The sequence below is a fragment of the Pseudophryne corroboree genome, chromosome 3 (genome assembly GCF_028390025.1).
Source record: "Pseudophryne corroboree isolate aPseCor3 chromosome 3, aPseCor3.hap2, whole genome shotgun sequence".
In the NCBI taxonomy this organism is placed as follows: Eukaryota; Metazoa; Chordata; class Amphibia; order Anura; family Myobatrachidae; genus Pseudophryne; species Pseudophryne corroboree.
The window spans coordinates 791099801-791112344 of NC_086446.1; the positions used below are offsets into that span (position 1 = coordinate 791099801).

Below are 12544 nucleotides of genomic sequence, written 5' to 3' on the forward strand. Positions count from 1 at the left end.
CGCACCCTGCTAAGCTAAAATACAATCCCCCACAGGCGTGGCCTATTGATCGCAGCAGCAGCTAAAAGTTGCTGGCTGCGATCAACTCGGAATGACCACCATTGTGCAGAGATTACAGTATGTTCATTATATGGCTTCAATTTTATTTATTTTTTGCAATTTCTGTTTATACCCCCCTGGTGGTGCCTGGAGGGAGTGCAAGAGTTTGCTCATTGTGACCGTATTGAGGCCCTCATTCCGAGTTGTTCGCTCGTTCTTTTTCATCGCATCGCAGTGAAAATCCGCTTAGTACGCATGCGCAATGTTCGCACTGCGACTGCGCCAAGTAACTTTACTATGAAGAAAGTATTTTTACTCACGGCTTTTTCTTCGCTCCGGCGATCGTAATGTGATTGACAGGAAATGGGTGTTACTGGGCGGAAACACGGCGTTTCAGGGGCGTGTGGCTGAAAACGCTACCGTTTCCGGAAAAAACGCAGGAGTGGCCGGAGAAACGGTGGGAGTGCCTGGGCGAACGCTGGGTGTGTTTGTGACGTCAACCAGGAACGACAAGCACTGAACTGATCGCACAGGCAGAGTAAGTCTGGAGCTACTCTGAAACTGCTAAGTAGTTAGTAATCGCAATATTGCGAATACATCGGTCGCAATTTTAAGAAGCTAAGATTCACTCCCAGTAGGCGGCGGCTTAGCGTGTGTAACTCTGCTAAATTCGCCTTGCGACCGATCAACTCGGAATGAGGGCCTGAGTTAGTTGGATCTAGCCATTGTTTGCAAAGTTCAGGTTAGGCTCAAGGGAGCTGCATTTACCTGTATTTTAAAGATGTTTGGTTTGGTTCTTTAAAAATTTGAATCCACACAAATGTTGCAGTTCCAAAGTCGTTGATTCGGTTCCCCTGAGGAGTTCTGATTCAACTCCCTGTTTGGATTTCGGGTTTTGGATTGCAAAGCTGACATGATTTTAGCTGTTTTTGTCCATTTTCCAAATCCAAACCTAAGATTCCAATTTAAATCCAAATTCTGAACCAGAACACTTGAGGGTGGTTTTGCAAAACCAAAACCAGAACACAACAATGACATTAGAACCAAAACATGTGTAATTTTTATACACATGCAGAATGTTTTTCACATGAGTTTCAGGGGTGGAAATTGTACTTTATGATTCAAAGTTAGGCGCAAATTAAAAAGAAGCAAGAGAAGTGTCGTTTGCTCCTGGAGTACACCGTGTTGTAATGGAATGGGAGCAAATGCATTTATTTTTTGCATATAGGGAATATACTAGCTGCTTTTGTATATAGGGACAGATATTGTTCAGCTTTGTTTTCACACTGAAATTTAGAATTAAGCTAAGACAAGCCCTTTTCCAGTTTTAAATTTCTCTGCATGTTACATCTGCCCCCGTGTAGTGCAGCATGGTTTTACCAAGGTGTTAATTACTCCTTTTATTCATGTTCTCCTTGTTTTGATTTGCTCCTCGGAATGGGCCCTCTATGATCTTTCCCAGATAATTACCTGCATTTAAATGTCCTCAGAAGTCCAGCGAGACGCATTTCATGCTGGAAAACGAGTTTCCGCAGAAAATTCTCAGAGTGGGATAAAGGATACTAAAAGCTATAAATGCAACACATGAGATAAATGCAGCACCCCGAAGTCTCGTCACTTCCATGACCTATAAATTAGAAATAAATGAGGCGGGAACACTCCATAGTTTACGGGGGATAAAAAAAGAAAATAATGTAAAATAATGTGAGAAGTGGGCTGACCCTAAACCAGAGGTTCCCAAACACGGTCCTCAAGGCACCCTAAGGGGTAAATTTACTAAGATGGGAGTTCTGTTTAGGATGGGATGTTGCTCATAGCAACCAATCAGATTCCATATATTATCTTCTAGAAGGTGCTAGATAAATGAGAAGAATCTAATTGGTTGCTATGGGCAACATCCCATCTTAAATAGAACTCCCATCTTAGTAAATTTACCCCTAACAGTCCAGGTGCTAAGTATATCCATGCATGAGCACAGATGATTAAATCAAATTGCCTGATTAAGTCACCTGTACCTAAGCATGCTTATCCTTAAAACCTGGACTGTTAGGGTGCCTTGAGGACCACGTTTGGGAACCTTTGCCCTAAATTGCTTTTGGGAGGCATGATTTCTGAAATTACTTATCTGTTTTTGCAGACAACTTCCTTCACAGGTGGTTTGCATGGGAGCTCTTACTAAAAGTGGGAATTGCACATCTTTGTACCCATACCTAACGATTATGTAGTTAGTAAATTACATATTACTGCCTGAAATGCATAATAAACAAAAAAGTTAATAGAAAAAAAAAATGTTAGGAAAAATTAACTAAAATAGGATTTTTTATTAAATAGATACTAAAACTGAATTAATTTTAAAGAAAAATGTGTAATCTGCCTTCCTCCCCTAGGCCAGTTGTTGGATGGTGTTAAAAGGTTTCTGGGTATAAGTACGAGTCTGGACCCTTAATATGTTTCCCAGGGCATTTTGTTTTATATCTAGACCAACAAAAATTAATCTGAAGATCAGAGAACGTTCTTCAAGTCATCCCTTGGACAATGTTCATACACATTAACATTCATAAAATTTCATGGTGACACAATAAAAAAAATTTGTGTAAAAATATTATACGAATAATCTGTAGTTGCCCAAAACATCATGTTGGTAGATTTACATATCACCATATAGGCTATTAGATGCTGCAAAGCTGACAAAGGACTAGTACAAGTGACAGCTGCAGAACATTACTAGACATGTTGATAAGCTAACAGAACATGCAGCTGGGCACTGTAAATCCTAGTTACCTGAACCCGACATAATCACTCACACTAGTTACTTTGAAGGTCTAGAAACTGACATTATATTAAGGTTCTAGAGCATGATGAGGCTACATTGAGGTCGTAGAGCATAATGAGGTTACATTGAGGATGTAGAGCCCGGTGAGGTTACACTGAGATTGCAGAGCACAATGGGGGTACATTAAGGATGTAGAGCAGGATGAAGTTACATTGAGGCTGTAGAGCATGATGAGGTTACATGGAGGTTGTCAAGCAGGATGAGGTTACACTGAGGCTGCAGAGCACAATGAGGTTAAAGTGAGGTTAAATTGAGGTTATAGAGCACGATAAGGTTACACTGAGGTTCTAGAGCACGATGAGGTAACATTGAAGCTGTAGAAAATGGTTGGGTTACATTGAGGTTGGAGAGCATGATGATGCTGTAGAGAATGATCAGGTTACATTGAGGTTTTAGAGCATGAGGATTTAGAGCACTGAGGTTACACTGAGAATACAGAGACCAATGAGGTTACATTGAAGATGTATAGGAGGATGAGGTTACATTGAGGCTGTAGAGTATGATTAGTTTCCACTGAGGTTCTAAAGCATGATGAAGTTACATTGCGTATTTAGAGCAGGATGAGGTTGCAATGAGGTTCTAGAGCATAATGAAGTAACATTGAAGCTGTTGAAAATGGTCAGGTTACATTGAGGTTGTAGAGCATGATGAAGCTGTAGAGAATTATCAGGTTACATTGAGGTAGAGCATGAGGATTTAGAGCACAATGAGGTTACATTGAAGATGTAGAGCATGATTAGTTTCCACTGAGGTTCTAGAGCATGATGAAGTTACACTGAGTATTTAGAGCAGGATGAGGTTGCACTGAGCTTCTAGAGCATGATGAGGTTACATTGAGACTGTAGAGAATGATCAGGTTACATTGAGGTTGTAGAGCACAATGAGATTGCACTGAGATTGCAGAGCACAATAAGGTTACATTGAGGCTGCAGAGCATGATGAGTTTACACTGGGGTTCTAAAGCACAATGAGGTTACATTGAAGTTGAAGAGCACAATGAGGTTACATGAAGGTTGTCGAGCAGGATGAGGTTACACTGATGTTGCAAAGCATGATAAGGTTAAATTGATGTTATAAAACATGATGGTTACACTGAGGTTCTAGAGCACAATGAGGTTACGTTGAGGCTGTAGAGAATGGTCGAGTTACACTGAGATTGTAGGGAACAATGAGGTTACTTTAAGGCTGTAGAGAATGGTCGGGTTACACTGAGATTGTAGGGCACAATGAGGTTACTTTAAGGCTGTAGAGAATGGTCGGGTTACACTGAGATTGTAGGGAACAATGAGGTTACATTGAGGCTGTAGAGCATGATTAGTTTCCACTGAGGTTCTAAAGCATGATGAAGTTACATTGAGTATTTAGAGCAGGATGAGGTTACACTGAGGTTCTAGAGCACAATGCGGTTACATTGAGGCTGTAGAGAATGGTTGGGTTACACTGAGATTGTAGGGCACGATGAGGTTACGTTGAAGCTGTAAAAAATGATCAGGTTACATTGAGTTTGTAGAGCATGATGAGGTTACAATGAGGTTTTAGAACTGGTTGTGATTACTTTTTGCCATCCTAGAACAGTTCTCTCTTGCCTTTACCAGATGGATAACATTAGCTCCTTTGACCTTTCCAGCCCCTTTGGTGGACCTGACTCCGAGTCACAGCGGCTCTGCAATGCTGATGCTCTTGTCTGTGGTCTTTGTGGGACTGGCGGTCTTCGTCATCTATAAATTCAAAAGGTAATCATAGTCCTGTTCCTTGCCGGCGGCATTCACCAGCAGCACACCGATCACCACCCTTCCCCAAAGCAATGACGTCTCTGTTGATGTTTTTAGGAAAATTCCTGGGATTAATGTATATGCACAGATGCAGAATGAGAAAGAGCGAGAGATGGTCAGCCCAGGCAGTCAAAGTGAGAGCTTGTCACCCATTGGCACTCACACCCAGCCGCTGGGTCCTGAGCAGCTCTTAGAGGGCAAGTTGGAAACACAGCCCATAGGTAAATAAGTAGTTAGTCCTAATTGGCTGAACGGGAACCCAGCTTACTAGTCTTATCTGTCTGAATGGCCGAGCACTCTGTACAATCCGTCTTTTCTGCTCTTAGGCTCTGTGTCATCTTTATTACTTATTCCTTTTGTTGTACCCCCTGTCTCCCTAACTAACCCCAGACGTGGAGGTAATTGGTCATTGCCAGCACTTTCCCTGCTGGGTGCAGCCGAACAAGGAAATCAGCTCCCAAGCCAGACCGATTGTCATAATTTAAGCAGTCACTTTTGATTCTAAGTTAATGAATCACATTAAATAGAATAAGCCGGCTCAGGAGGTGGCATTGTAGGATCCATGAAAGGGGCTTAATCATGATTCATTTTAAATTCCCTTTCATTATTAGGAGTTAAAATACCCAACTTTAGAAATTGCTAAGAAAGCAGCCTCTCGTTCTATATTCCAGCACAAGACACAAATGGGGTTATTCATCTTCTGGCAACAAAGCAACTCTGGGACGGTGAATGATAAATGCTAGAAAAATGTATCAACGTTGCAGAATAAAGTTTCACATAGATATAAAATATAGTTCTGCATCACAAGGGGCTCTATCAGCAATAACAATACTATTCTATTTTTCCTACAATCCTTGCTGCTTGTAGTTAAATCCCCATTTTATGCCTAAGGGAAATTGAAAGGAAATAAAATAAATGTTGCTAGTTAGTCTATGAGATAAAAACAGCCCTTTCTATGATGTGGACCCCAAATATCTCAGCCCTTCAATATCCCCTCAAGACCCTACCTACTACTGGAACACAGCTGCAGGCCCTGTTCAGTGAGAGATGTGGTCTGCTGCTAGAGACAACCCATCCTACAGGAGTTGTCATAGTGGCTGGAACTGTCCTCTCTCCATTCATTAGTCACATTCACTAGATTAGTGGATAGGTTGCCACTAGTTCTCTAAGAGCAATTGAATTGCATCCGTTTCTACTTCCAACTGTGCAGACGTGTACTGAGTAATCTAGTAGGGTGACCTATTGGTTCTGTGCTTCTATCACAGTATATGCTTCTAATTAGACATCTTTCTACATAACACAATGTATTAAATTGCATCTTGTTATTAGTTTTCCTTTAAATCTGACACCACCAATACATCCGTGCAATATTCCCCCAGTTTCAGCATTTGGATGTGACGGTATGAGTGGTCTGTGTACTAAGCCTTGAATGAAGATAAAGTGGACGGAGATGAAGTACCAGCCAATCAGCTCCTAACTGTCATTTTTCAAACTGTAACATGGCAGTAAAGAGCTGATTGGCTGATACTTTATCTCTGTCCACTTTTTCTCTCGCCAAGGCTTAGTACATAGAGCCTAATTCAGAGTTGAACGCAGCAGCAAATTTGTTAGCAGTTGGGCAAAACCATGTGCAGTGCAGGTGGGGCAGATGTAACATGTGCAGAGAGAGTTAGATTTGGGTGGGGTGTGTTCAAAGTGAAATCTAAATTGCAGCGTAAAAATAAAGCAGGCAGTATTTACCCTGCACAGAAACAATATAACCCACCCAAATCTAACTCTCTCTGCACATGTTACATCTGCCACTCCTGCAGTGCACATGGGGGGTCATTCCGAGTTGATCGCTCGCTAGCAGCTTTTAGCAGCATTGCACACGCTAGGCCGCCGCCCTCTGGGAGTGTATCTTAGCTTAGCAGAAGTGCGAACGAAAGATTAGCAGAATTGCGATTAAATAATTCTTAGCAGTTTCTGAGTAGCTCGAGACTTACTCCTACACTGCGATCAGCTCAGCCCGTTTCGTTCCTGGTTTGATGTCACAAACACACCCAGCGTTCGGCCAGACACTCCCCCGTTTCTCCAGACACTCCCGCGTTTTATCCTGGCACGCCTGCGTTTTTCCGCACACTCCCAGAAAACGGTCAGTTTCCGCCCAGAAACACCCACTTCCTGTCAATCACACTACGATCACTTCAACGATGAAAATTCTTCGTTCGGACGTGAGTAAATCTACTAAGTTTTGTGCTTAAATACTTACCGCATGCACGCTGCGTACCATGCACATGCGCATTTTTGCCTTAATCGCTCCGTTGCGAAAATTGGCAACGAGCGAACAACTCGGAATGACCCCCATGGTTTTGCCCAACTGCTAACAAATTTGCTGCTGCGATCAACTCTGAATTACCCCCATGAAGCCTTTAGGTTTTTCTCAAAACAGGGTTATGGATTCAGCACCATGGAGAGCAGCCTCAATGCTCAAATCCAACCTGAGATGGGAGAGGGAAACAGACCACAACTTAAAGATAATGGAATGATTCAATGTCAGATGCAGACAGAAATGTGGGCGGACATTGGTGGTCATTCCGAGTTGATCGCTCGCTAGCAGTTTTTATCAGCCGTACAAACGCTATGCCGTCGCCCACTGGGAGTGTATTTTAGCTTAGCAGAAGTGCGAACGTTTTTATCGCAGAGCGCCTGCAGAAAAAATTTTGTGTAGTTTCAGAGTAGCTCAAAACCTACTCAGCGCTTGCGATCACTTCAGACTATTCAGTTCCGGATTTGACGTCACACACCCGCCCAGCGTTCGTCCAGCCACGCGTGCATTTTCCCTGGCACGCCTGCGTTTTTCCGAACACTCCCTGAAAACGGTCAGTTGCCACCCAGAAACGCCCACTTCCTGTCAATCATTCTGCGGCAGCCAGTGCGACTGAAATGCATCGCTAGACCCTGTGCAAAACTGCATCGTTCGTTGTGCCCATATGTCGCGCGTGTGCATTGCGCCGCATACCCATGTGCAGATCTGACGTTTTTTAGCCTGATCGTTGCGCTGTGAACATCGACAGCTAGCGATCAACTCGGAATGACCCCCATTGCTGTGTAGGCTTTCACATTCAGTAGTAGGTGGTTGCAGATGTTTCTGCCTCAGATTCAAGCCCAATATGCCTGACTGTTTTGTACCAGCAAAACTAATTACACGATCATTTCTACAGGGTTTATGTTCATAAAGCAGCTTACGGTATTTTTCTTTTAAATATATTTTGGGATATTATGTCACATTTACAATAAATCCATCTGTATTCTCTTCACATTTGCAAACTCATTTCCCATTACAGAATGCAATTATTTACTGCGTACACTTCTGGAGCCGTCCTTCTAGCCTAAGGGGAGCTTTAGGTATAAGAAGCTCCTCACCTGAAATACGGCACAAGGCTGTAAATACAGGGAATCTGCAGGTGGCCCCGGAAAACACTTAAATTGCACTGGCCTGGGGGTAGATGGCACCCCGCCCCACTACCCAGCCAGCCCCTGCCTATGGGTTGGTGTTTGGCAGCAGACGGCAAGGTCTGGAATCCAGTTAGTTACTTTTCTTTACTCTTTTTTTGGGGGGCAATCTTAAAATACCAAATAATGAAAAGTAATCAGTAATGTGCAGCAGAGGATTCACACGCGCACCTTGTGGACAGGTTAGTAATAAATACGGACCCAAAGCGCCAGTCACGTTTATGTATTGTCACAAACAGCATCCATAGTAAATTAGGTGCCAATTTTCCAGTTCACTTTAATCTGTTTTCTTTGCGGAAGGTGTCAGACATCAGAACAGATCTACTGTGGGGGACTGTGTGTCAGGGGACTAAAATTTAGGACAGGGTTTGTTTCAGAAATACCTGTCACAGTTCTGCCGTTCACCCCCTAGGTAGTAAATGACTTTGATGATAATATATAATTCCCTGTCAAATCCTCGGAATGAGATGTTGCTGTGATTCTCCCTTGTGTTGCCCAGTGTGCAGAATGATATACAGCAGGACATAAATAGTGTATGCAAAGGGCTTTCATTACTAGCAGTATAACAGAGCACCCTGACACTGTGCAGCACAGAGGATTATTATACCATACATGTAAAAGAAGAACAAAAACTAAAAAACCTGAGGTTACAGTGAGTACGTATTTTCTAAGGTCTTGCCTCATGCGTATGTCTCTGTACAGCATTATAGTATTATGTTGTTATAGTATATGTTTAAAGTTAGTAGTTCATTATAGGGCTAGCAGTATGTATTTACCACCTTTATTTAATACCCCTTTTCCACTTGGTAGCACGGGTCGCAGCCGGGAGCCTGACACGGCTGCGACCCGTGCTAGAGCCCCCTTCTACACTGAGCTCACCAACCCTGCATATTTCCGGGTTGGTGACGCTGCTGCTGACGCGGCAGGGGCGGCGCAGGGAGATCACATGATCTCCCAGCGCCGCCCTTCCATACACTGTAAACGGGAGCCGTGTTGCATCGACGCGGCTTTCGTTTACACTACACACGTGTTCAACCCGGCAAGCTACCCGGGTAGGATTCCCAGATCACTTGATCCGGGAATTTGCAGGGGAGGCCGTTTCCACTAGGGAAAAACACGGGTAAATGCGCACTCCTGCGTCACTCCAAAAGAGGAATAAACTTCTGGGTAATGCCATTGACACTTAAGCCCATATACACCTATCCCCAGATGGGTATGGGCACTCAGGGTCGACACCAATTAGGTCGACACCCATTGGTCGACAGTGGCTAGGTCGACACGACCATTAGGTTGACATGAACAAGGTCCACATGAAAAAAGCTTGACATGAGTTTTTTATGTTTTTTTGGTGTTGTTTTCTCCGTCAAGTGACCGGGAACCCCAATTAGTGCACCGCTCACTCGCTTTGCTCACCATGCTGCGGGCGTGGTGCCTCGCCCCGCTACCACTGCGCTCGGCACATGTTACCATTCCCAATCGTACTCCACGTGGATCGTAAAGTATGAAAAAGTCCCCCAAAAATTTGAAAAACGAATTTCGACCTTTTTGCATGTTGACACTCTCCATGTCGACCTAATGGCCGCGTCGACCTATTTGTAGTGTCGACCTAGACACTGTCGACCTATGGGTGTCAACCTAATTGGTGTCGACCCAGAGTCCAAGATACCCCCCAGATTGCACCAAATAGCCCTGTATAGCACTTTGTGACATAGCCGCGCCAAAACACTAAACCCAATTACTCAGTGCGTTATGGGTCTGATTCAGGTGAATGCAGATGCGCTGTCCATCTGAATCAGGGATGCATAATTAATTTGGACGCAGAGAGCGTGACTTTCAGTTGGTGTTACTGGGAAGTGACGGGGTTGGGATCATCAACATTTTTAACAGCTGTATTCAGCTACTGTATATTTAACCATTAGAAGACCATAACTTCAGCACCATTCATTGGCGGCTAACATCGGAAATCTAATGGGAACCCTACACTGCCATTGCTGCAACAAAACCATTGTCTATCGATGTCCATCCCTAGTGCAAGGTAGGGTCTCTATAGACTCAGTAGAACAATGGCGCTCATTCCGAGTTGTTCGCTCGTTAGCTGCTTTTAGCAGCTTTGCACACGCTAAGCCGCCGCCTACTGAGAGTGAATCTTAGCATAGTAAAATTGCGAACGAAAGATTAGCAGAATTGCGAATAGACACTTCTTAGCAGTTTCTGAGTAGCTCCAGACTTACTCTGCAACTGCGATCAGTTCAGTCAGTTTCGTTCCTGGTTTGACGTCACAAACACTCCCAGCGTTCGCCCAGACACTCCCCCGTTTCTTCAGACACTCCCGCGTTTTTCCCAGAAACGGCAGCGTTTTTTCACACACACCCATAAAACGGCCAGTTTCCGCCCAGAAACACCCACTTCCTGTCAATCACATTACGATCACCAGAACGAAGAAAAAACCTCGTAATGCCGTGAGTAAAATTCCTAACTGCATAGCAAATTTACTCGGCGCAGTCGCAGTGCGAACATTGCACATGCGCAATTAGCGGAAAATCGCTGCGATGCGAACAAAATTACCGAGCGAACAACTCGGAATGACCACCAATGACCGCAGTTATGGAGGGGTCACAAGTGACACTCCTTGGGTAGAACATGCAATGAAATCACTCCAAATGCAGATTAGAATTCTGGGTAATGACAGGTTACACTGTCACCAGGTTGTCTAGTGTCTTATCATTTATCCACTTAACTTCCACTGACCACATTTGCTAAACATTTGCTCACTTCTCTTCAGTTGTCTACAGTTATCCTCTTCACGCGCATTACCTGTACACACAGTATGTACAGAACCTGTCCCATTTATCATGATCTGCATACATTCATTATCCACTTCTTTTTCTTGATGTGATTTCAGTGGCATGACTAGCGCAATCCCTGCAACGCCGTTCAGAGGCTGAGATATAATGTAGGTAATAGCAGAAACAGCTGACTGCAAGTAGCCAGGGAGCCCCCACTATTATCAGCGTGTGAAATGCACACGATGTAAAACACATGAATAGCTCATACGGCGAGCACGCCGTTCCATGTCCTGGGTAATTAATATAGAGCAGTAATTAATTCACATGAGGTTGTAGCCGGCCGTAAACCAACAGTGGCAACGCACAGCGGGGAGCGGTGGTTGTGCCAAATTCTCATATCATTATGAGAACAATCTTATCTCTCAGCTTATTGTAACAGCCCAGAGTCTGCGGAAGCTGGAGATGTTCCTAGTGAGGTTAACATAGCGTAAAATTACATATAAGGGGGCAAGCTACTTTACTGCTGTCTAGATATAGTGCTTAGATAAAGTCAAGGATCCTTGAGATACAATGTTTCATTTTGCATTCCTTTTATATTTATAAAGGTATGGGATATTTTAGCCACAATTTAGGATGGTCATTGATTATGTCATAAACACAGAGATGATCACTGAGCTCCTCCTCTTCCTACAGACACTGTGAGGAGCTCTGCTACACAATGTAATGAGCGTTATCTCATACATAGATACATAAACACTGAGATTCTCTTCTTCCTACAGTCACTGTGAGGAGCTCTGCTACACAACATAATAAGAAGTATTTCATACACAGTGACATGATCACTGAGCTCCTCCTCTTCCTACAGCCACTGTGAGGAGCTCTGCTACACAACATAATAAGAAGTATTTCATACACAGTGACATGATCACTGAGCTCCTCCTCTTCCTACTGTCACTGTGAGGAGCTCTGCTACACAACATAATGAGAAGTATTTCATACACAGTGACATGATCACTGAGCTCATCCTCTTCCTACAGTCACTGTGAGGAGCTCTGCTACACAACATAATGAGCGGGGATCTCATACACATATATATGCTCACTGAGCTCCTCCTCTTCCTACTGTCACTGTGAGGAGCTCTGCTACACAACATAATGAGAAGTATTTCATACACAGTGACATAATCACTGAGCTCCTCCTCTTCCTACAGTCACTGTGAGGAGCTCTGCTACACAACATAATGAGAAGTATTTCATACACAGTGACATGATCACTGAGCTCATCCTCTTCCTACAGTCACTGTGAGGAGCTCTGCTACACAACATAATGAGCGGGGATCTCATACACATATATATGCTCACTGAGCTCCTCCTCTTCCTACTGTCACTGTGAGGAGCTCTGCTATACAACATAATGAGCGGGGATCTCATACACATATATATGCTCACTGAGCTCCTCCTCTTCCTACTGTCACTGTGAGGAGCTCTGCTACACAATGTAATGAGCGTTATCTCATACATAGATACATAAACACTGAGCTTCTCTTCTTCCTGCAGTCACTGTGAGGAGCTCTGCTACACAACATAATGAGGATTATCTCATACACAGTGACATGATCA

At 43.6% G+C, this 12544-nt stretch overlaps 1 protein-coding gene across 1 annotated transcript in view; it reads left to right on the plus strand.

Moving 5' to 3' along the window:
* Positions 1-12544, plus strand: part of LOC135057441 (VPS10 domain-containing receptor SorCS1-like) — a 675310-nt gene that overhangs the window by 641271 nt on the left and 21495 nt on the right. The window contains exons 26-27 of the mRNA XM_063963334.1: positions 4500-4605; positions 4702-4865. Coding sequence (XP_063819404.1) covers positions 4500-4605; positions 4702-4865 — 270 coding nt within the window. The remainder of the gene's footprint in view (positions 1-4499; positions 4606-4701; positions 4866-12544) is intronic.